Source organism: Gorilla gorilla, chromosome 3 (genome assembly GCF_029281585.2).
Source record: "Gorilla gorilla gorilla isolate KB3781 chromosome 3, NHGRI_mGorGor1-v2.1_pri, whole genome shotgun sequence".
In the NCBI taxonomy this organism is placed as follows: Eukaryota; Metazoa; Chordata; class Mammalia; order Primates; family Hominidae; genus Gorilla; species Gorilla gorilla.
Window position 1 is genome coordinate 210,982,903 of NC_073227.2, and position 23,328 is coordinate 211,006,230.

The 23,328-nt window shown below is 43.0% G+C and overlaps 1 protein-coding gene across 2 annotated transcripts in view; it reads right to left on the bottom strand.

Annotated features, from left to right (window-relative positions):
* Window positions 1-23,328, bottom strand: part of LOC115933269 (tubulin polyglutamylase TTLL11-like) — a 118,335-nt gene that overhangs the window by 57,055 nt on the left and 37,952 nt on the right. For both annotated transcript variants that reach the window (XR_008678746.2, XM_055384031.2), the window contains exon 2: window positions 7,310-7,406. Coding sequence is in view for 1 of the 2 variants with exons in the window: in XM_055384031.2 (XP_055240006.1) it covers window positions 7,310-7,406 (97 nt within the window). In the remaining variant the exon portion in view is untranslated. The remainder of the gene's footprint in view (window positions 1-7,309; window positions 7,407-23,328) is intronic.

A 23,328-nucleotide genomic window follows, 5' to 3' on the forward strand; every position in this document is an offset into this window, starting at 1 on the left:
TTCAGGCAGGATTTTTAAAAAAGGTCTGAGTTGTTCCCCACAGCGGTGACTCATGGTTTGGAAAGAACTACTGAGTTAATGAAAAACTTGAGGTAACGGACGGGTGTTCTTTTCTCTTTATAAAAATGAAGCATCAGTTTGAAGGAATGAGTTTTCACCTAGTTTATTCTTTTATTCTTTGTCACCCCCTTAGGTAATGAATAGGGAAGCATTTATATCTTGCACTTAAAATTTAATACCTTCTTTAATTTGGGGCCACCTTACGTGCTTCTGGGATTCCTTCCATTTTGTACCCTAGAGAATATCATCTAGTGGACTCTGGTTACATTATGAGAGGTTTAATTAAGTTTATTTCTTTTACTGTTTCATGAGTATTAAAGGCATGGAATAGGAAAATACACATCTTTCAGCATAAAATCTGTCTCCTTGAATGAAGGACAGGAAATAAAAAGAATACCATAATTTATACTTCAAGGGAAAAAATGCAATCTGTAGGAGTTCCTCAGTTATAAGGACTGACACTGACATTGATCCTATCTCATTAATTTGCCCAGAGGGAATTGAAATGTCTCACTGTTATAAAACATTAAAAGAATGGTGGGGGCGTGAACCTGGGAGGCAGAGCTTGCAATGAGCCAAGATCGAGCCACTGCACTCCAGCCTGGGCAACAGAGCAGGACTCCGTCTCAAAAAAAAAAAAGGTTGGTGGATTTTCTTTCTTGTAACATCATTAGTAACTCTGACAAGAGAAGAAACTGAGTACTATATATTGTAGCAAATTTTAAGCAAATAGGTAAAAATTATTATCAATTTTAGCATGTTTATTTCATTTTTTCTTTTTTTTTTTTTTTGAAACACAGCCTTGCTTTAATGCCCAGGCTGGAGTGCAGTGGCATGATCTCAGCTCATTGCAACCTCCACCTCCCAGGCTCAAGGGATCCTCCCACCTCAGCCTCTCGAGTAGTTGGGACTACAGGTGTGTGCCTCCATGCCTGGCTAATTTTTGTATTGTTTTTGTTTTTGTAGAGACAGGGTCTCACTATTGCCCAGGCTAGTCTCGAACTTCTAGGCTCAAGCCATCCACCTGCCTTGGCCTCCCAAAGCCCTGGAATTACAGGTGTAAGCCACCATGCCTGGCATCATCCTTATTTCTTTTTCTTTTTCTTTTTAGGCAGAGTTTCGCTCTTGTTGCCTAGACTGGAGTGCAATGGCATGATCTTGGCTTACTGCAACTGCCGCCTTCTAGGTTCAAGCAATTCTCCTGCCTCAGCCTCCTGAGTAGCTGGGATTACAGGTGTGCACCACCATGCCCAGCAAATTTTTGTATTTTTAGTAGAGAAGGGGTTTCACCATGTTGGCCAGGCTGGTCTCGAACTCCTGACCTCAGGTGATCCACCCACCTCGGCCTCCCAAAGTGCTGGGACTACAGACGTGGCCACCGCACCCGGCTATCATGCTTGTTTCTTAAGACAAATATCATTGCCAAAAATGGCGGCTACAAATGGCCTTTACCCTGAAAGAGACCAAACAGTTCCATTACTGATACTAGAAATGTGCTTGGCAAAGCTATTTTTAATAGAAAATACAAAGTTCCATGTCAGCTTGGCATGCCCAAATTATCACACATTCCAAATGGGCAGTCAGAATGAATGAGTTTCCTCTAAATTCCCACGTTCAGGAAGAAAAGGGTAAACATCTGGGAAGGAAAGTTTTAAGAACCAACTTCTTGCTTCCATCAGCATATTAAAAAGTGCAATAAATCTAAAGATCCCAGCTTCAAGACATCAGTGCCCAGGTCTTAGTTGTTGTTTAGAAGGATGTAGGGAAGGATTAAGTAAGAAATAAAGGAGCTTAAAAAGCACTAATAAACTGTGCTCTAACACGGACTGTTCAATAGTCAAGAAAACTCACTGAGGACACTGTTCTGAGCTTCCCAAGAAGGGAGTCTGGAAAATCACAGCTATTTCCTTTTATTCTCCCTCAAAATTAGAATTGTTGCATTATAAACACTAGAGCTGACCATAAAGTAAACAAAGCAAAACTTCAACTTTTTTGGAATCCTTTTGCTTGAGGTTTACTAACATTTTAGTTACCGTATTGAACTTAAAGCCTTCATAACTAACTGTAATACAGCACCTTACTCCACGTAGAGGATGCCTCCTGACCAAATAGTGTTGTGGTATTTTCTGCACTTTAAAGTCATTGTGCCGGGGGAATGTTCTCTTCCAAAATCCCTCAGCAGGTCAGAAGGGCTCACACAACACAGAGAGCTGTGGGTACTTGAGGGCAGTCTGGGTGCTCCAGAAAAGTTTTGTGAAAATCTATGTCCAGCAAATTCAGTCAATATTCATTTAATATCGGCAATGGCTCCTTCTGTAATGTGCATCATCAGGCCCCACACCAGCTAATAGATGTTTCCAAGTTTACCTTCATGTCTCCAGGCAGTTTTCTACTGAAAATGGCCAACTTAAGAAGCACCCCTGGAAGCCAGGCACTTCCTGCCTGCAGGCCGGAGGCAGCTCACTCCAAACCTGCATGAATGTCTGTCTCCAGGAGGGACGCGTATAGACTTCTCTCAATCCACTTAGCACCAAACCTTTGCTCCTCCATATCTAAGCTGTACTCCTATCCAGTGCCACCGGGGAAAGAGTTTCTGGCCCCTCACTAGAACCCACATGGAAGCTTCTGGCATCTCCACCTCTGGAGGTGGCTCAGAGACAGGTGTGGGAGTGGCATCTTCTCCATTATGACCCTGACAAGCGTAGCAGGGTTTCTAGCTGATCCAGGGCATGCGTTCCCAGAGTAAATCTGTGAGAAGGAAGGTCATGGCCAGCTCTGCTGACTTCAGGCCCTACTGGCTCCAGGCCCTGTCCCCTTTCCCTAAGCAGCTGCAGCACCTGACCCCTCATCACCTGTGTCCCCTCCCTGGGCTCTAGGACCAATTCTGAACTGAGATAGAAGCTCTAGGTCTAACCCCCAGCTCCCTTCTGCTAAAAGTCTGACCTAGACTTTGTATTCCAATCAGATAAGAAGGATTTTACCCATTTTTCCGGTGTTCTATTGCTTGTATCCAAATATTGGTGACCTTATCTTTTGCTCCTGGAGCCTGAGTGGCTGCCTTAGCAATGCAGAGCTGCGTCCTTTTCTCTGTTCTCTCCAATGCCCCTCCTCTCTCCAACCTCTCCTCTGTTCCCCTCAAGCCCACCCTGCAAGGGCTGGAATCCTCCTGTCTGTGACTTTCGCCCAGTGTCTGGGGTCCTGCTACCTAACAGCTCCTTTTGAGGTTGACTGCCCACCTAGGTTTCTCAGTAAGGTCTATCCCTAGATGTCCCTATGAGGGCAGTTCCCCTATCGATTGGGAAAACCTCCTAATTCAGGTGGGAGTTTCTGACACCAAGGGCTTACCTCCTGCCCCTCCTTCTGAGGCCTGGGCTTTTCTGTCTGCTACGCTGGAGTCTCAAGGCCTGGTGGGTCTCATCCCATTCAAGTTAACTGACAGCATAACAGTTCAATCTCAGGTTTGCCCATGCAGCCCTACTTAACCCAGTTAATGTAAAACAAAACAAACTAAAACTGAGCTATACTTGGAGCACTATTCAATCAAAATATTATTTATAACAATAATTCTTGGCAAAAACACATTAGAACCACCAAACAACAAATAAATCCTTTCAGATCCATCCTGTTCTCTCTATTTTGATTGCCACTAATTCATTCATCTCTTGGGTGGATGCTGCAGCAGACTCTGAGCTACATCTCTGTTTCTTCTCTGAGCCATCTCATTTCTAATGTGTCCCTCTGGCTGATCTTGCTAACATGCAAGCTGATCCGTGTCACTGTCTGGCTTAAAAATTCCTCAGTGGCTCCCCATGACCTTCAGGCTCTAACAATGCTGTAGTTGGGTTCCTACTCATCACCCCTCCCCTGCCCTGCTCACCTGATGCCCTCTAACCATGGTGGGCCACTTGCCCTTCGCTGAACGAGCAATATGCTGAAGGCATTCTGTCTTTGCACCAACTCTGCTCCCTTGTTTGGCATGGGGATCAGGCCCATCCATCCTGGAGGCTCAGTTTCCATGCCAGTCCTGTTCTCCAGGAGCTCTCACCCTGCTGCTCCCTGGGCAAATCTGGGTTAGGTTGCCTGCCCTTGCTCCGGACCCCCACAGCATTCCAGCTTCCTCCAGCATAGCCCCTAGGCTGTATTTGTCTTCTCTCTTTACATGCCTTTCTCTGTGTCTTTATAGCCCCAGAGCCCAGACCAATGCTTGACAGATGGCTGTCCCCACAGGTTCCTCACTGAAGCTCCCTCCCTCTCCAGCAGAAAGCCCCCTCCTCAGGTGGGCTCTCAGGTACCACCTGCCATGTGATGCCATACATCTCAGACCCTGAAACTCAGCAAAAGACCTGCTCAGAACCTGAGAATGGACAGTTTTGGACTTTCTTAAAGCTAAATCTGATATGTCTAATCTGACATGTCTGATTTAGATACATCTAAAGAAAGTAGACATATCTAATAATCTACTTTCTTTAGACGTATCTAAATCAGATTATTTTCATAGAAAGTCTTAATTCATCAGCCAAAATATAATAATGTAATTTGAACCAGGAAATTACCCATAGAAAAGTGACTAAAATCTAATGTGCTGACACAAACAAAATTAATCACTTCCATCTGTATATATCCGTTCTCAGTTGACCCAGCACATAAAGCGTTTATACTTGCCTGGGATATCCACTAGAACTTACCCTAAGTAATATACAATGCATAGAAAGTGCATTTTAGAATAATGAGATATATGAGAGACAGAAGATAAGCTTGGACACAAACTGGTATCAGAGGACAGACTGTTCTGGAATTACCGCTCTGCTGAGGATTACTACCTTTCACAGGGTAGAGGGTGTGGCAGCACTGTTCCTCTGCCTAGAGGTTCAAGAGCCTGCTTTGTCATTAGAACTAATTAATTTCTGTTAGTAATGTGGAAAAGTCTATGTTCCAATCACCGGCATGTGGAATATGGGATGGGGCAAACTTGCTTCTTTGGAATGAATATCATTCTATCACCTTTATAAAATTAATCCTTTGTGGGTACTTCATTCTATATTTCTAATTTGTATTCCAAATGTAGATCTATAGCTACTTCTTTTCTACTCTGAGCCACTAGATGAGGCATGAGCAAATGGGGAAAATGTAAATGAAGTCTCATTTGATGATTCATGTCTTAGGAACTCTGTCCTCATTCAAAGAGTTTTCTCTTCCAAACTGTATTCTCCCAATATCCTAATAAGTCCTTTAAGTGGCATCACAAAGCATCCTTTTCTGAGCAGCAAGACACAAAAAATAATAGCTATCCCATTAAACTGTTGGGCAAGAACTCTGGCTGCAAGAATTACTCTTGTTCTGTAACAAAACCCTTTCTCCTTCTCTAAGGATAAATTTGACCTTGGGTTAACTTTCTATCTCAGTTCCCCTAGAAAACAATGAAGGTAGAATGTTAGCTGAATTACTAGGCAACAAAGCATATGGTTAAAATGATCCCTGATTTGGTAAATTGCATAAATATCTAGTAGAAAGTCATAGCTCTAGGCTTTTCTGAGTGCAATGATTCTTGTAACTTAATATGACCCTTGCTGGGACCTTAGAAGGCATACTATGGAGCAGTTCTAAGAGATACTGGCTTCTTTGGGGCATCTAAGCCAAGAAAGACTCATATCCACCAATGTGGATCTTGTCCTTTTGCACCCGAGCTTTCACTTGAGGAGCCAGAGACTAGTCTCTGGAACTCTTGCAAATACTCCACTGAAGAGAAATGCTTGACACTGACTGTCCAGCAAGCCGTGTTTCCTGCCCTGTATCCTTCTAAGGGAATCTGAGCCAAGTGTGGCCTATGGTAGTGAACTTGTAAGACTGCATGCTTAGGTGAAAACCCCTAGTGGATGTGGCATAACTACCACCCCGTGTATAACGTATGGCTATTGTGTTTTCTGCAATGCGTTTTCTTAAAGACGTGGGATAGAATTTCAAGGAAAGAGTAAATTGATTCTCCCTTTAAAATAGGTTAAATTGATAAAATACTAAGAGAAAACACCCTATATTTGGGCAACTACACCAGGACTGCAACCATGCAAAAAGGATGAGTAAACTTGCTTAAGGTTTGGGAGGAAATATAGAAATATTCATATTGCTGTTTTGTTAAATGAGATATGGGATTCAGGGTGATGTTCTTTTTAGAAAGTATTTATTATGGCATTATAATATGGTCTGTGTAATGTATTAACATTTTAAAAAATAAGTGGAAGGCCCTTTGACTGCATCATACCCAGCTTAATCCAGTGCTCCTTCTCCCTAAGCTGTCCTACCATCTTAAATATCCTCTTCATTCAGCCATCAAAAATAATGAAGAGACCCAGTACAGTGGCTCACGCTTGTAATCCCAGCACTTTGGGAGACTGAGGCAGGTGGGTCACTTGAGGTCAGGAGTTCGAGACCAGCCTGGCCAACGTGACATGGCAAAACTCTGTCTCTACTAAAAATACAAAATTAGCCAGGTATGGTGGTACAGGCCTGTAATCCCAGCTACTCGGAAGGCTGAGGCAGGAGAATTGCTTGAACCTGGGAGGCAGAGGTTGCAGTGAGCCAAGATCGTGCTGCTGCTCTCCAGTCTGAGTGACCAAGCGAGACTCCATCTCAGAAAAGTGGTAGAGATTAAAATGCAAAACAAAAAAGTTGTACTGGGAGGTTGGTAGTGGAGTGAGAGGGATATCTTAGTGCTGGCTATGATGCTTTTCTAGCACTAAGATTTCTCCTTGCAGGATAAGTCTTGCTGAGATAATGTCATTAGGTAAAAGGCAGAGGCTGTGTGCAGCCTGTAGTACTTAATATGGAGACCAGTATATTTGGTTTTAAAAATGGTACCTCCAAATATAATACTTAAAGAAAAGGGAAGCTGATACCCCATTTCTATGACATATGCCTAGAATTTTGGTGCTTTTGTTTCCCGCAAGAATGAAATGTTCTATTATTTTTTCATTTTCAGAATATATTCCTCTCATTAGAACCCCATATTATATGTATAACCCAAAAAGTGGAAACCATGTTCTTCCACCAGTGGCATCAGACCAAGAAAGCCTGCCTTTGAACCTTTAAAAGCCTGTCTCCAATCCTTAAACCCTTAATGGCTAGTGAACACAGCAATTCCCAATTAAGAGTCCTCAAATCTGATCTCAAAAATAACTGTCATGTTTTAATAGAAGAGTGTACCTGAGACTTGGCCCTAGAAACATGTTTAAATGTCAACAATAACAGCAGATACCTGGAAACTTGTTCACTTGACTGGAGAATATGTCATTGTCGTGAAATGAAACTCCATGCCAGTAGATGTCACAAGGCAAGCACCGGCCAAATGGGAACTAGAAGAGAAAAAATGTGACTCACAATAAGAATAAGAAGAGCAGCGACCACACTGACTATCCATTATGTACAAATTCCTGGCACCCTGGTGTACTTACCATGGTTTAATCCTTATAATACGCATATGAGGTAAGTGATATTCTTTGCCATTTTACAGATGAGGAAACAGATTCAAACCGGTTTAATAACTTGTTCCAAGTGGTAGAGCTCTGATTACATGTGGCAGATACTACACTCCTGGCTTTGCAGGCACCATTTCACTTTAATCCTTATAACTACCCTATAAAGGATTACTCCCATTTTGCTGATTCAAAACTTGGGGCTGACAGAGGTAATTTAACATGCCCAAGGGTCACACAGAGCTGGTAAGGGGAGGAACCATGATTAGAGTCCAGGTCTATCCAAATTCCAAGCCCATACATCCCTTCCTCTGAAAACTACAACCCTCAACCGAGCCCAAAAGAATAAGCTTTCAGAGTCCCTCTTCCTTTATCTCTCTCTCTCTCTCTCTCTCACACACACACACACACACACATACACACACACACATGCTCCATGAGGGTAAGATGAATCCCAGTGCCTGAAACAGTTCCCAAAACTCGTAAAGTCTTCCTGAATTAATGAACAAATCAGGAGTGGTCATCTGACTCAAGATGAGATAACCAGATTCTCTCTTCCAGGAATCTGGAAATCAGAGATGCCAGGCAGCCTCTGCTGGCCCTTGAACTGGCAGGGATAAAAAGCCAGGGCAGGGCAGCTGTGCTTGGCTATGTGCACAGGAGCAGAGACAGCCAGTCTGCTGAGAGACAAGAAAGGAGCAGGTGTGGGAGGGAAAGCAGAGATGAGACAACATGGCCCTAGAAACTCAGACTGAGTGGCCTCAGACCTGCGTGAGCCTGTAAGATAGCCTTGTATCCTGAGAACACCTTTTTGGTCTTCTAAAATCTTGTTTGGCACAAGCTATAGAGTTTCAATTATTTGCAGCCAGAAAATTTCTCACCGAGACAAAAGGGCCTGTTCTTTCCACTACATCCTGCTGCTTCTCAAAGTTATCAACAAGCTCTGCATTTAATGAACATATTTTTTAAATCTGTAACTCAGATGACCTTGTTAAAGGAGAAAAGGGAGGCCATGTTAGTTCATATTCAGAATTTGCTTGTTAAAAGTGCACACGAATAGATATGCCAACATATTAAATAAAAACCTTTTGATTTTCCCATTCTAGGACTATAGGTAATCAGAATTTTTATCTACTTCAAGTTGAGGGGCCAAGGTCCAATGGAAGAACATAGCCTTACTAATGAAATGGTGGTGACTCAATGCTTTCCATCCATTCCACATTAAAATGAAGCCAGCCTCAAGTCATTTAAATCAGTCACATTATTTCAAAGCCGTGCACAGTGAGGCATATGTTGTACACTCTACTCACATTAACAACTTCTATCTATAATTTACAGCATTTTGCTCATTTTCTTTTTATGCAATGGGCTGTAAGTTATTAATTCAGTACTCATAAATACAATGAGATACAACATATGTTATTTTCTTCTAGCTGTTAAGTGCTAATATAGAGAAGGAGAAAATAACCAGAATTAAGCAGGCTATCCAAGCAAAGGGTAAAGTGGCTTTGCTTTGTTGCCCACAATGAGGAACAAACACCTTGTCAGTGGGCAACCCAATGACTCTTATCTCCTTTTTCATCACTCTTCAATGCTTACCACCCTCATGAATACCAAATTGCCCCTCCTTTTAGAGGCACCTGTAGCTCATTCAGTTTTGAGAAACTACCATTTTTAAAAATGTGTCCATTCACTCAGTAATTATTATATGCCAGACTAGGTGCTAGGAATATGGGGGATATAATTTTAATTAAGTCCCAGAATTTCACAATCCTACCTCTTTTTAAGCTCCTTTAAAAACTGTCCGCTTACACAGCTAACATCATACTCAGTGGTAAAATACTAAAAGCTTTAAAGCTTTTCCTCCATGATCAGGAATAAGACAAAGATGCCCACTTTTATTTAACATCAACATAGTATTATAAATTCTAGCCAGAATAGGCAAGAGAAAGAAATAGAAGGTGTCCACATTAGAAAATAAGAAGCAAAATTATCTGTTTGTTGATGACATGATCCCATATGTAGAAAACTCTAATGATTCCACAGAAAAATATTAAAAGTAATAAACAAATTCAGCAAAGTTGCAGGATACAAAATCAACACATAAAAATCAACTGTGTTTCATACATGATAAGGAACAATCCAAAAAGGACATGTTTTTAAGAATTCCATTTATAATAGCATCAAAAAGAATAAAATACTTAGGAATTAACCAAAAAGGTGAAAGACTTGTACACTGAAAACTATAAAATATTTGTAAAAGAAATTAAAGAAGATATTAATACAAATAAACAGAAAGATATCCTATGCTCATAGACCGGAAGAGTTAATATTGTTAGGATGTCAATACTACCCAAAATGGTCTACAGATGCAATGCAGTCTCTATCAAAATCCCAATAACTTTTTTTCAAAATAAAAAAATCCATCCTAAAATTCATATGGAATTACAAGGGACCCCAAATAGCAAAAACAATCTTGAAAAAAAAAAAAAAGAACCAAGTGGAGTTCTCATACTTCCTTTTTTTTTTTTTTTTTTTTGAAACAAGAGTCTTCCTCCGTCACCCAGGCTGGAGTGCAATGGTAAAATCTCAGCTCACTGCAACCTCTGCCTCCTGGATCAAGTGATTCTTTCTCTTCCGCCTCAGCCCCCCGAGTGGCTGGGATTACTGGCACATGCCAGCGCACCCAGCTAATTCTTGTATTTTTAGTAGAGGCTGGGTTTTGCCACGTTGGCCAGTCTGGTCTCAGGCCATCCACCTGCCTCGGCCTCCCCAAGTGCTGGGATTAAAGGCGTGAGTCACTGCACCCAGGCTGGAGGTCTCACATTTCCTGATGCCAAAAACAAAGCTACAGTAATCAAATAGTGTATACAATAACAATGAGATACCACTAGACACCTATTACAATGGCCAAAGTCCAAAACACTGACACACCAAATGCTGGCAAGGATGTCGAGCAACAGGAACCCTCATTCCTTTCTGGTGGAAATGCAAAATGGTGAAGCCACTTTAGAAGGCAGTTTGGCAGTTTCTTACAAAACTAAACATACTCTTATTATATAATCCAGCAATTAGTTCTCCTTGGTATTTATCCAAATGGGTTGAAAAACTTATATCCACACAAAAATCTGCACATGAATGTTTATAGCAGCTGTATTCATAACTGCCAAAACTTGGAAGCAGCTGAGATGTCCTTCAGTAGGTGAGTCCTTCTGTAGGTGAGTAGATAAATAAACTACAGTATATCCAAACATTGAAATATTATTCAGTGCTAAAAAGAAATGAGCTGTCAAGCCACAAAAGACATGGAGGAATCTTAAATGCATATTACTAAATGGAATAAGTCAATCTGAAAAAGCTACATGCTGTATGATTCCAACTAAACTACATTCTGGAAAAGGCAAAACTACAGAGACAGTAAAAAGATCAGTATTTGCCAGGGGCCAGAGGGGAGGAAGAGATGAACAGGTGAAGTACAGAGGATTTTAGAGCAGTGAAAATACTCTGTGTGATACTATAATGGTAGATACATGTCATTATACGTTTTTCAAAACCCATAGAATAGCACCAAGAGTGAAGAGTAATGTAAACTATGGACTTTGGGTGATGATGACATGTCAATGTAGTTTCATCAGTTGTAAAAAACACACCACTCTGATTCAGGATTTTGATGGTGGGGGAGGCCATCAATGCAGGTGGGGGAAAATCTCTGCACCATATGCTCAATTTTGCTGTGAACCAAAAATGCTTTTAAAATGAAAAGAAAAACAAATGAAAAAAATCAGTGTGGTACTGGCATAAAGACAGATATAGAGGACAGTGGGATAGGATAGCTCAGAAATAAAGCCTCTCAGGTGTGATCAAATGATTCTCAACAAGGATGACAAGACTATTCAATAGAGAAAGGGCAGTCTTTTCAACAAGTGGTGCTGGGAAAACTGAATATCCACGTGCAAAAAGAATGAAGTTGGACCTTTACCTTATACCATATACAAAAATTAACCCAAAATAGATCAAAGGCCTAATCATATGAGCCAAAACTATTAAATCCCCTAGAAGAAAATATAGGAGAAAAGCTTCATAACACTGCATTTGGCAATGATTTCTTGGATATGACAACGTAAGCACAGCCAACAAAAAACAAAATAGGTAAATCAAAGATAAAAATCAAAAACTTTTTTCATCAAAAGACACTATGAACAGAGTGAAAAGGTAACCTACAGAATGGCAGAAAATATGTGAAAATCATATATTTGATAATAGATCAATAGTCAGAATATATTTTTTTCTTTTCTTTTTTTATTTTATTATTATTATACTTTAAGTTTTAGGGTACATGTGCACAACGTGCAGGTTTGTTACATATGTATACGTGTGCCATGTTGGTGTGCTGCACCCATTAACTCGTCATTTAGCATTAGGTATACCTCCTAATGCTATCCCTTCCCCCTCCCCTCACCCCACAACAGTCCCCGACGTGTGATGTTCCCCTTCCTGTGTCCATGTGTTCTCATTGTTCAATTCCCACCTATGAGTGAGAACATTCAGTGTTTGGTTTTTTGTCCTTGCGATAGTTTGCTGAGAATGATGGTTTCCAGCTTCATCCATGTCCCTACAAAGGACATGAACTCATCCTTTTTTGTGGCTGCATAGTATTCCATGGTGTATATGTGCCACATTTTCTTAATCCAGTCTATCGTTGTTGGACATTTGGGTTGGTTCCAAGTCTTTGCTATTGTGAATAGTGCCACAATAAACATACGTGTGCATGTGTCTTTATAGCAGCATGATTTATAATCCTTTGGGTATATACCCAGTAATGGGATGGCTGGGTCAAACGGTATTTCTAGTTCTAGATCCCTGAGGAATCGCCACACCGACTTCCACAATGGTTGAACTAGTTTACAGTCCCACCAACAGTGTAAAAGTGTTCCTATTTCTCCACATCCTCTCCAGCACCGGTTGTTTCCTGACTTTTTAATGATCGCCATTCTAACTGGTGTGAGATGGTATCTCATTGTGGTTTTGATTTGCATTTCTCTGATGGCCAGTGATGATGAGCAGAATATATTTTTAAACTCCTACAACTCAACAATGAAAAAACACTTACAAAATGGACAAAAGTCCTGAATAGACATTTCTCCTAAGATATACTAATGGCCAATGAGCATATGAAAAAATATTTAACATCATTAATCATTTAAAAAATTGCAAATCAAAATCATAAGAAACTGCTTCATACCCATTAGGATAACTATTATCAAAAACAGGCTGGGTGAGGTGGCACACACCTGTAATCACAGCACTTTGGGAGGCTGACGCGGGAGGAGTTCAAGACCAGCCTGAGCAACGTAGCAGGGCCCCCATCTAACAAACAACAACAGCAAAATACCTGAAAAATTAGCTGGGCATGGTGGCATGCCTGTAGTCCCAACTACTCGGGAAGCTGAAGCAGGAGGATTGCTTGAACCCAGGTGTTTGAGGCTATAGTGAACTATGATTGCACCACTGCTCTCCAGCCTAGATGATAGAGACCCTATCTAAAAAAAAAGAAAAAAAAAATCACAGGACCTAAGTGTTGACAAGTATATAGAGAAATTGGAACCCTTGCACATTAAGAATATAGAAAGCTGTGTAGTTTAAAAAAAAAATTACTGGCTGATCGATCTAGCAATTCCAGTTCTGGGTGTATCCCCAAAAAGAAATGAAAGCAGGCTGGGAGTGGTTCCTCACCCCTGTAATCCCAGCACTTTGGGAGGCCAAGGTGGGCAGATCACCTGAGGTCAGGAGTTCAAGATCAGCCTGGCCAACATGGCGAAACTCTGTCTCTACTACAAATACAAATATTAGCCGGGCGTCGTGGTGTGCCTGTAATCCCAGTTACTTGGGAGGCTGAGGCAGGAGAATCGCTTGAACCCAGGAAGCAGAGGTTGCAGTGAGCCAAGATCACACCACTGCACTCCAGCCTGGGCGACAGAGTGAGACTCCATCTCAAAAAAAAGAAAAGAAATGAAAGCAGAAACTCAAACAGATATTTATATACCAACATTCATAGGAGCATTATTCACAATAGCCAAAATGTAGAAAAAGCCCAGGTGTGCCCATTAGTGGATGAAGAAATAAACACAGTATGGTATATAAATACAATAGAAAATTATCCAGCCTTATAAAGGAAGGAAATTCTGCTACAACATGGATGTACCTTGAAGATGTGATGCTAAGTGAATGAGCCAGACACAAAAAGACAAATATCGTATGATTCTACTTATCTGAGGAACATAGAGTAGTCAAATTCATAGAGGCAGAAAGTAGGATGGTGGTTGCCAGGGGCTGAAGGGAACAGAAATAGGGAGTCAGTGTTTAATGGGTACAGAGTGTCAGTTTGGGAAGATGAGAAAGTTCTGGAGATGCATGACGGTGATGGTCGGACAGCAGTGTGATTGTACTTAAAGCCACTGAACTGTACACCTAAAAATGGTTAAAATGGTAAATTTTATATCATGTATGTTTTACCACAATAAAAACAAAACGCCATCTACTTAAGCCCCCTGATAGAGTTTGGATTTGTGTCCCCGCCCAAGTTTCATGTCGACTTGCAATCCCCAGTGTTGGAGAAGAGGCCTGGTGGGAGGTGATTGGATCGTGGGGACAGACTCCCCTCTTGCTGCTCTCGTGACAGTGAATTCTCACGAGATCTGGTTGTTTAAGTGTGTAGCACCTCCCCCTCTTCTCTCTCTTCCTCCTGCTCCAGCCATGTAAGACACCTCCTTCCTGTTTGCCTTCTTCCATGATTGTAAGTTTCCTGAGGCCTCCAGAGCCATTCTTCCTGTACAGCCTGCGAACCATGAGCCAATTAAACCTCTTTCCCTTATCAGTTACCCAGTCTCAGGTAGTTCTTTATAGCAAGAACAAACTAATACGCCCCCTGCAGCTGAGGGGCCATTTGTGGCTCTACTCTGAGCTGTCTGCAGCGTAGAATGCTGTTCAGATTGTCATGGAGCATTGAAAGCTGACAAATGGTTCTCAGATCCCCATTCTCCATCTTTTTCCGGTCCTGACCATCCTCCCAGTTTCCCGGGTTCTAAATCTGGTAGTCATCTTTCCTTTTCTCTTCTTCAGACACTTTTGGAAAAAGCACTGGATTTGGGATCAGCAGACCTGAGAGTCCTAGACTTGTCTCTGGCACTCACTGTGAGATTGTAATTAAGCCTCTATCCTCAGGAGATAGAGATGAGGAAACGTGGCAAGATAGCGAGGAGAACCAACCAAGATATGGAAATGGAAGGGCTTAGTACATGCCACAGAACAACACAATCTGAGTTCCATCATTGATTCAGGTACTCATTAGGTGTTGATTAAGTACCTCCTACGCACCAAAGGGTCTCAGGAGCCAACAACACAATGGGAAATGTCTGCCTTCGGAGTATATGGTCCACGGGGGAGAAGATGATAAGCCAGATGGTGCTCAAAGGTATCACTATAAACCATGGTAGGGGCTGTGGAAGGAATCCCAGAGAGCAACGAGGGCACAGGAAGACCCAGTCACATCTGGGGAGCCTGAGAAGGCCACCCCGTGTCAGGTGACCACCTGTCCATTTGTCCAGAAGGTTCCAGCGTATGCCTGTTGTCCTGGTGTTATTATTCATAACACCCATTGCACTTTCAAATGTATCCCAGTTTGGGTAATAAATAAAATGGTCAACCTTTCCTGAGGATGGGCAATTTGAGCTGAGATTGGAAGGAAGAATGGGAGTTGACTAGGAGATGAGGGAAGAAGGGTGTTCAGACAGAAAATAAATGTGTAAAAGCACAGAGGTAGGACTGTCATTGGCTCAAGGCAAAGCCTGATGGAGGGTCAGGGTGGCTGCAGCAGAGAGGACAAGAGGGAAGTGGTGGAGATGAGACTTCAGCAGGGGGCAGCTCAGGTAGGGCTGCACCCTGTGCTGGAGCATGCCCCCGCCCCCTCTCCCCGGAAGAGAATGAACCCAGCGAGCCAGCTGGGAAAGAGAGACCACAGAGAGAGAGAGTACATGTTGTAAAAGCAAGGGAAAAGTGTTTCAAGACTAAAGGAGTGGTGGGAAGCTGAGAGGTCAGACAAGATGAACATTAAAAACTGCTCATTTGATATAATGCCACAGAGAGCTTTGGAACCACTCCAGTTCACACCATCACCTTCCTGATTCCCTTACTATGCTTAGGATGTGCCTGTGCTGTTCTTTAGTTATTTCATGTGTAATCCTTATCTCCCTCATTAACACTATGCACTTCTAGGGCTAGGGACAATTTGATATGCATGTCTCAGGTCTCCAGTGGGGTGTAACCAGGTATCTGGCAGGTCCCAGGCCCACAGGAAAATTAGAAGCCATAATCCTGAGAATCACCCATGTCACCTTCTCCCTCCTCAACATCCACTGGGCAGCAAGCCCTCTGGCTGATCTCCTAGCTTATTTTTAATTTCCTCTCCTTCCTGAATCCCCACTGCCTCTGCCTTACTTCAGGGCCTCATCTCTCACCAGCCTCCTCCCCCATCTCCCTTCCTCCAGGGTCTCCTCTTTAGTCTACCTGACACACAGCAGGATGAGAGACTTTTATTTTCATTATTTTTATTTTTATTTTTTCAGAGATGGGGTCTCACTCTGTCAGCCAGCCTGGGTGCAGTGGTGTGATAATAGCTCACTGCAGCTTCAAACTCCTAGCCTCAAGTGATCCTCCTGCATCAGCCTCCCTAGTAGCTGGAACTATAAGTACATGGCACAGCACCTGACTATATCTTTTACTTTTTGTAGAGTCAGAGTTGCGCTATGTTGCCCAGGCTGGTCTCAAACTCCTGGCCTCAAGCAGTTTTACCATCTTGGCTTTCCAAAGTGCTGGGATTATAGATGTGAGGCACTGAACCCAGCCCAGATTTTTATTTTTAAACACAGCTCTGACCATATCGCTCCTTTGCTACAACTCTTCAATGCCTCCCCGTGGACCGACCACAGGATCAAGGCTAAGCTCCAAGCCTCATCCGAAAGACACTTCACATACTCCCCTCTGCCAACCTGCCCACCTCAAGTTGGGCCACTTAACTCTTGGGCACTTGCACTGTCACTGTGACTACTTTCGATGCTTTAAGGATACAGCACTTTATTACTTGGTGGCCTGGGTTTCTTCATGTCCTTCCACCTGGGATCTTCTGACTGGGCTTGCCCATCCACTCCCCCTCCATGATGATGATCTCTCAGCTCTCTTTGTCTGTGGCCTCTGTCGCTACACCCATCACAGGCCATTCTGCAACATCTTGTCTGTACATCTGTCCACCTGGCCACTTTGCAAACTCCTTAAGCACAAGGAAAGCCCATGATCATCAGTGTATCCCTAACACCAAGTCTTCAGCACCCTGTAGGCTTTGTTTTTAACCTTTCTGAGGTCATAAATTCCTTTGAGATTCTTGCCAGAAAAAAAAAAAATGCATGCACATGCACAAAATCTTCCACATGAGCTTAGGAGATTCAAAGACTCCCTACAGCCCCTAGTTGTTCTCAGATACCAGTGTTAGCAATGCCTGCAGTAATGTTTCACGAATAAATGAACTCACAAAGAGCAGCCACTCAAATACATGTCATCATCATCACCACTAACATTAGCATTTAGGTAATGCTTGTTCCTATGTCTATGTGTTAAACACTTTACATGTATTACCTTATTTAATCCACAAACATGATAAAAGTGCTATTAACCCTATAATAAAGATTATGATATAGGTGCTACTATTAACCCTATTTGCAAATGAGGGCACCAAGTGCTAGGAGAGTAAATAACTTTCCCAAGGTCGCAGAGGTATTATATTAAGGGCAGAGGCAGGATCAAATCCAGGTCTGCGCAGTTTCCAGGCCCATGCACTTAAGCACTACAGATGTCTTTTTGGAGACTGCTATAGTCTTATTTACTAGTCACGCGTGAATAACTGTAACCCTCACCCTACATGCTACCATCTTTGTCACAAAGAAAGTTCCTCCCCCAGAGTATACACCTGGATGGACCCGAAATCTTTTCCCTCTTGACCAGAAGAACTAAAAACAAACTTGCAAAATAGTCACGTTCAAACGAGAACTGAAGCTGTTAAATGTTCTTTGAGCAAATCTGTGTTTAAGGAATTGATGTTCGGGTCCCTCTTCTAATGGCCCAAAGAGAAAATTCAAGTCCCCCTGGGGACTTTGCAAAATGAAATTTCACAGTGAATGCTGATGAAAGCACTGTTCACATTTCTGTACTTTGTGAATGATTTTCTTCATAAAGCTTCTCTATGAACAGAAAGCATTTCAACTGACTGAGGATAAAGGTGGCAAATAAGCTTTGATATAAGCAAGTCTGTGTGCAATGCATCTGTAGGGGGGAAATGGTCCAAATGGCTGCTCTAAGATGAGGGGTCCAAAGTACTCAAAGGAAACACAGGGAAGGTGCTGTCATGGCTAAGGTACCAAGCGTGGACCAGCGAGACCCCAGCTCAAGCCCCAACCCACCACACCCCACTCAGAGACTCCAACAGTGACTTTGCTTCCGCAGCTCAGCTACAACTGAGAAAAACAATAGTAATAAAACCTGTCCACCTCCCAGGGCTGTTATGTGGACTGCGATAACACATGGGAAAGCATTTTGTAAACAGTACATTGCTGTAATATGAGACAAGTTATTATTTTTAATGTCCAAGGAAATCACCTCAACAAGTAACTTCAATTTAAAAAGACGCCAACCAAATATCGCGTGTCATTAGGACAGCTCTTGAGTAAGGACACTGCGGTGTGCGTGCACTTGGGAAACCTTCCATGATGCCTTCAGGCAGGTTAATAGAGTTCTCTCCAATGTTCCCCTGGCATTCTGTTGGTGCCAGTAATATAGCCACTGTCTTACGGGGCATTAATGTTTACATGACGGCCTCCCTCACCTGACAGGATGCTTCAGGGGAGAGACATTTTATTCTTCTTTCTATCCTCTCCCCTACCTGTGGTCTGCAGCCTCCAAGATGGTCCCCAGTGATCCCTGCCTCCTGGAATTCAATCCCTTGTGTGTCCTCTCCCACATTGTCACAGGCTTGGTCTAGATGACCAATGGCATACAGCAGAAGTGATAAGCCGTCACTTCTGATATTTAGGATATTTTTATAAAAAGACTACGGTGTCTGCCTTAGTCTCCTCACTCCCCCTTTGCTTTGGGAATGCCTAGGGAGACACCCACGTGGTAAGCAACCGAAGTCACCTACCATCAGCCATGTGAGTGAGCTTGGAAGCGGATCCGTCAGCCACAGTCAAGTACTCAGGGTCTGCGGCTCTGCCCAACAGCTTGACTGTAGCCTCATGAAAAAGCCTAAGCCAGAACCACCCAGCTAAGTCACACTCAGATTCCTAACCCTCAAAAATGGTGTAAGATCATGGATGTTTTTGTTTTAAGCTGCTTAGTTTTGGGGAAATTTGTTACACAGCAATAGATAATAAATGCACCATTTCAGTTTCAGAGCAAGGTCCCAGAGAAAGAACATGTTCTGAGAATGCAGGAATTTAAGATTAATATATCCTTATAATATAATGAATATAATAATTACTATTGAGTACTTAACAATGTGCCAGGTATCTTACATAAATGCCTCCATTTTGCAGATAAAGAAATATAATCCCATTGCTAATAAGTGACAAACCCAGAATTTGAAGCCATGTTGGTTTATCTCCAAAGACTGCACTCCTTCAATTCGACTAAGGGGGATGGATGGATGGATGGATGAAATGAGCACATACAGCAGAGATTTGTGACAAACACTTCAAAGAAGATATCATAAATTTCTTTAACATACCCCGCAGTTTCTGCCTTGACATCCATTTTGTGGTCTAGCATAAGTTATTTGAAACCCAGTCATACCACATCGCCTTTGGCCTAGTTAAAACTTTTCCTCCCATGTGGTTGTTTGTGATACTGCCTGCTTGTTGCTCATCCCACGGACCCAAAACCCAACACACCCACAGCTGCTGACCACAACAAAACCTAATCACCAACACCAGAGTCTGTCTGTCTCTCTTCTCTCTCTCTTTCTCTCTCTCTGTGTCTCTCTCTTGCTCACTCACTCGCTCTCACTTCCCACTCGCTGGTTGAGCTCTCTGTCCCCTCCAGACTTCCAGAGAGTCCCCAGTCAATGCCCCTAAACTCTCTGGATCCTCTGAGTAATAAATTTCTTCTGTTTCACCTCCTCATTGTGTCTCATCTGACACACACCCAAACCTAACTTTCCCCTTGGTCAGGGCTCTCCTGGAGACTGGCTATCTTGGCCTGTGGCCACACTCAACAGAGAGACCTCGAGACCAAATTAGAAAGAACCCATAACAATAAAAATCATAAAAGAAAAAACATAGCACAGAAAAGTCCAGAAGAGGCCAATTAAGACAAAGAAAGAACTAAGCAACTTCCCTTCAAGAGTGGACAAAAAAAAAACTATCACTCTTCCTCAATCGAGAAAAAAAGCAGACTAAGAAAATACTGGTGGAAATTGATGAAATCCTGAAGGGTGTGACCAGATGGAACACAGTTCTATCTGCCAAATGTGAGCACATCAAAAGAAGGCATGTCCCTTTCAGGCCTGAAAGAGGGAGGCCCGCTCACTTCTCTGCCTTGCTGCTCACATCTCAGTGAACAGCATTGCTCCCCAGGCAGAGGAGAAATTCCACCCCAACTGAGGGGCTCAGGAAGATTCCAGGCTCACTCTTGCCTATGGAAAATGGAGCTGGTGAGAAAATGTTTCCCCATGCCAGCGAGGGACCAGACAGCTTCCCGACTGCAGTGTCTTTGGATGGGGCTGGTGGGGAAGCCCACCTGTGGGAGCAACTCCAAGCCTGTTTCCTCGATGGGAACAATAATGTCGACTTGATTGGGTTATTACAAGGATTAATAGTATGTTTGGACCACCTAGCACGGGGCCTGGCACACAATGCTTGATGCATAGCAGGTGTTCAAAAAATGCTGGTTTCTTCTTCTCTTCCATTCTTTCCTATCATTCTTCACCTCATACTTATTGACTGATAAGATTTTTAAAAACTCTTCCTTCATCCATCTTTCTGTTACCCAAAAGAGCTAGGAGATGGGGGTGTTTTGCAGGACTAGCCTAAGTTTAAATGTGCACATGGTACAATCAGGGTATTAAAGCCATGTGAGTCTTCATGGGTAGGCATGTAACCTCTGGAGAAAGCCCACAAGTGCAGAAAGGCTCCTTCCCTCGAGTTCAGGAACTTGGATTCAAATCTCAGCCCTGCCAACTATTAAGGGCCTGGGTTTCATCATCTGAGAAAGATGAGTAGCAGAGCCTCCCTCACAGGGGATGTTGTAAAGGTGAAAACAACCGCATAGGTGAAAGTCTGTTTGTGAATGGCCTGGCAGACAGTAGGAGTCAAATTAGTCCAATTAGAGAATATTGAGAGCAAGCCTCCTGGATTATTCACCTAATTAAGTCCCTTGGTGAGAAAGGCAGAGAGGAAGAGTCCCCAGAAATGCCTGCTGGCAGAGAAAGCAGAAGCTGGCCCTCCACAAACCCACCTCAGGAAACACAGTCCATCAAGCATGGCTCTGGTCCACCAGGAATCCAGGAGCTGGGTCGGGGTAGAGGCAGATGTGTCGACAGATCTGCAAATGCACTCTGCGTGTCAAAGTGCTGTGTGAGAGCCCAGAGGGAGGAGCAGTGGTTTCTGGTCTAGATGAGAAAAGCTTAACCAAGGAGGGGCCACTGGAGCGGGGCGTGAAGTAGGCCTTCGCAAAGGAAGAGACAAAGGGAAATCAGGCAGAGGACTATAGGACAGCAGAGATGTCCCACGTGCCTGGAGCCTGGGGGGCAGGGGAACAGCCAAAGTTGGAGAGGTCCACACAGCCCACACAGCCCACACAGATCACGGTAGGCTCACAGGGCAAGCTGCGGAGCTGGAGCTTGACTCTGCAGGTGGAGGAAGTGCCCAAGCAGGGCTGTGTCAGACCAGGGCAGAATGGAGAGTGGATGAGGAGTAGACAGAGACTGAGAGCAGCCAGGACCATAAGGAAGCTGACCTAGGCTGGGAGAAAGGGGAGGGAGCATGGGTGGGGACTGGGCCCAGAAAAAAGTATGCGCAGGGAGCAGGGCTGGGGGAAGGCGTGGGAGAGTAAAGGCAGTCATGGCTCCGCGTGCAAGGACTGCTCTGACAGTTCACACACTTCACAGTGCCCTTCCCTACTGCCCGTGGGCTACCTTCCTGTCTCACCTCCGCCAAGTTCCTAGTCGTTTGGGAATCTGAAGGGAGAGGCTCCCACAGAGATAACTAGCGCTCTGAAGAGCCTTCCCATGTAATAAAGGCGCCGTCTGGCTCCAGTGGATTTCCCGGGAACACAATAATTACTCATCCTCTAATAGAGCCAATAAATATAGCAAGAGGATAAGTAATTAACAACCTTTTGCTGGAAAGTAGCAATTCTTGTGATCTATGAAGTTTCCTTTTCCTGTTCACTTCTTCTTCATTATTGCAAATATGATACCCCGGGTAAGCGTGCCATTCATCCTTCACTGAGTTAATCACCAAAGCATGTTGTATTTTTTATTAAATCCATTCATTATAATTGACTCATATGAATGGAAGCTGGAAGAGCGGTGGTGAGGCCCATCGTCCGCCTTGCTTCCGCTTGTGATTGCAATACTTTTAATGAGATCAAAATTGTTACCAAACAATTTAACAATGGGGAGGAAAAAAACCCATTAGTAGGAGGGGAAGATAACCTTGCCCCTTTCATAATTTCAGCATACCATAGCAATCTCCGCCAGTTATTTATTCTGCTATCTAATTTCCCACCCATAAAGAATCTTTATTAGTAGTAATTATATTATTAGGCAACAGAAAAAGAAAAACTTCACAAACTTCTAAAGCGATTTACCTCTTGGCTTGCAGTTTTAATTAAAATTCCAGTTTATTTAGCAAATAGCTCTGAAAAGATTAGATACCAATTTAGCACTATGTTCTCTTTCCACTTTCCAATTCATGAGGGTGATACAAACAACAAAATAATCTCTTTAAATGACTCTTACTCCATTCCATCATAATTCAGCCCATGGAAAAGAGCTCCAATATCAGTTATAAATTATAAATGAACTCCATTATACCCTGCAAATTATCAACAGTAATCTCCCAGTTCTCTACTTTCTCACAGTTGGTAAATTACATCAATTCACCACTAGGCCTCAAATTACCTAGACTCTTCCACATCAAAACTTTAAATGGTTTATTAACTGAAATGGAAACAACGCAAATCAGGTTTCCGTTTCAGCAACACTTACATCCCACCCAGGATATCAGACAACTTTATCCAAAGTCGCACCTGACTTCTCTTAGGGCGGCTTTTCCCCAGCTATCCAGGAACCCAGTCCAATTCAGTACTTTCCCCAATAAAAAGTCCCACCAGAGCATTGGTCTAACGGCACCACGGTGTTGCCAGTCCATAAATTCATTTATTCAACACATAAGCAAGTCATGCCTTTGAGCCAGGCAGTATGCTCGGGGAATGCTCAGACATTCCACACACAGGAGCAGAGGGTTAGTGGTGACAGGCAAAGCTGAAGGGGGGATGTATCAGTCTGGGTTCTCTAGAAAGACAGGACTAATAGGATAGATAGATAGATAGATAAAGGGGAGTTTATTAAGTATTAACTCACATGATCACAAGGTCCCACAATAGTCTATCTGCAAGCTGAGGAGCAAGGAAGCCAGACCGAATCCCAAAGCTGAAGAACTTGGAATCCGATGTTCAAAGGCAGGAAGCATCCAGCATG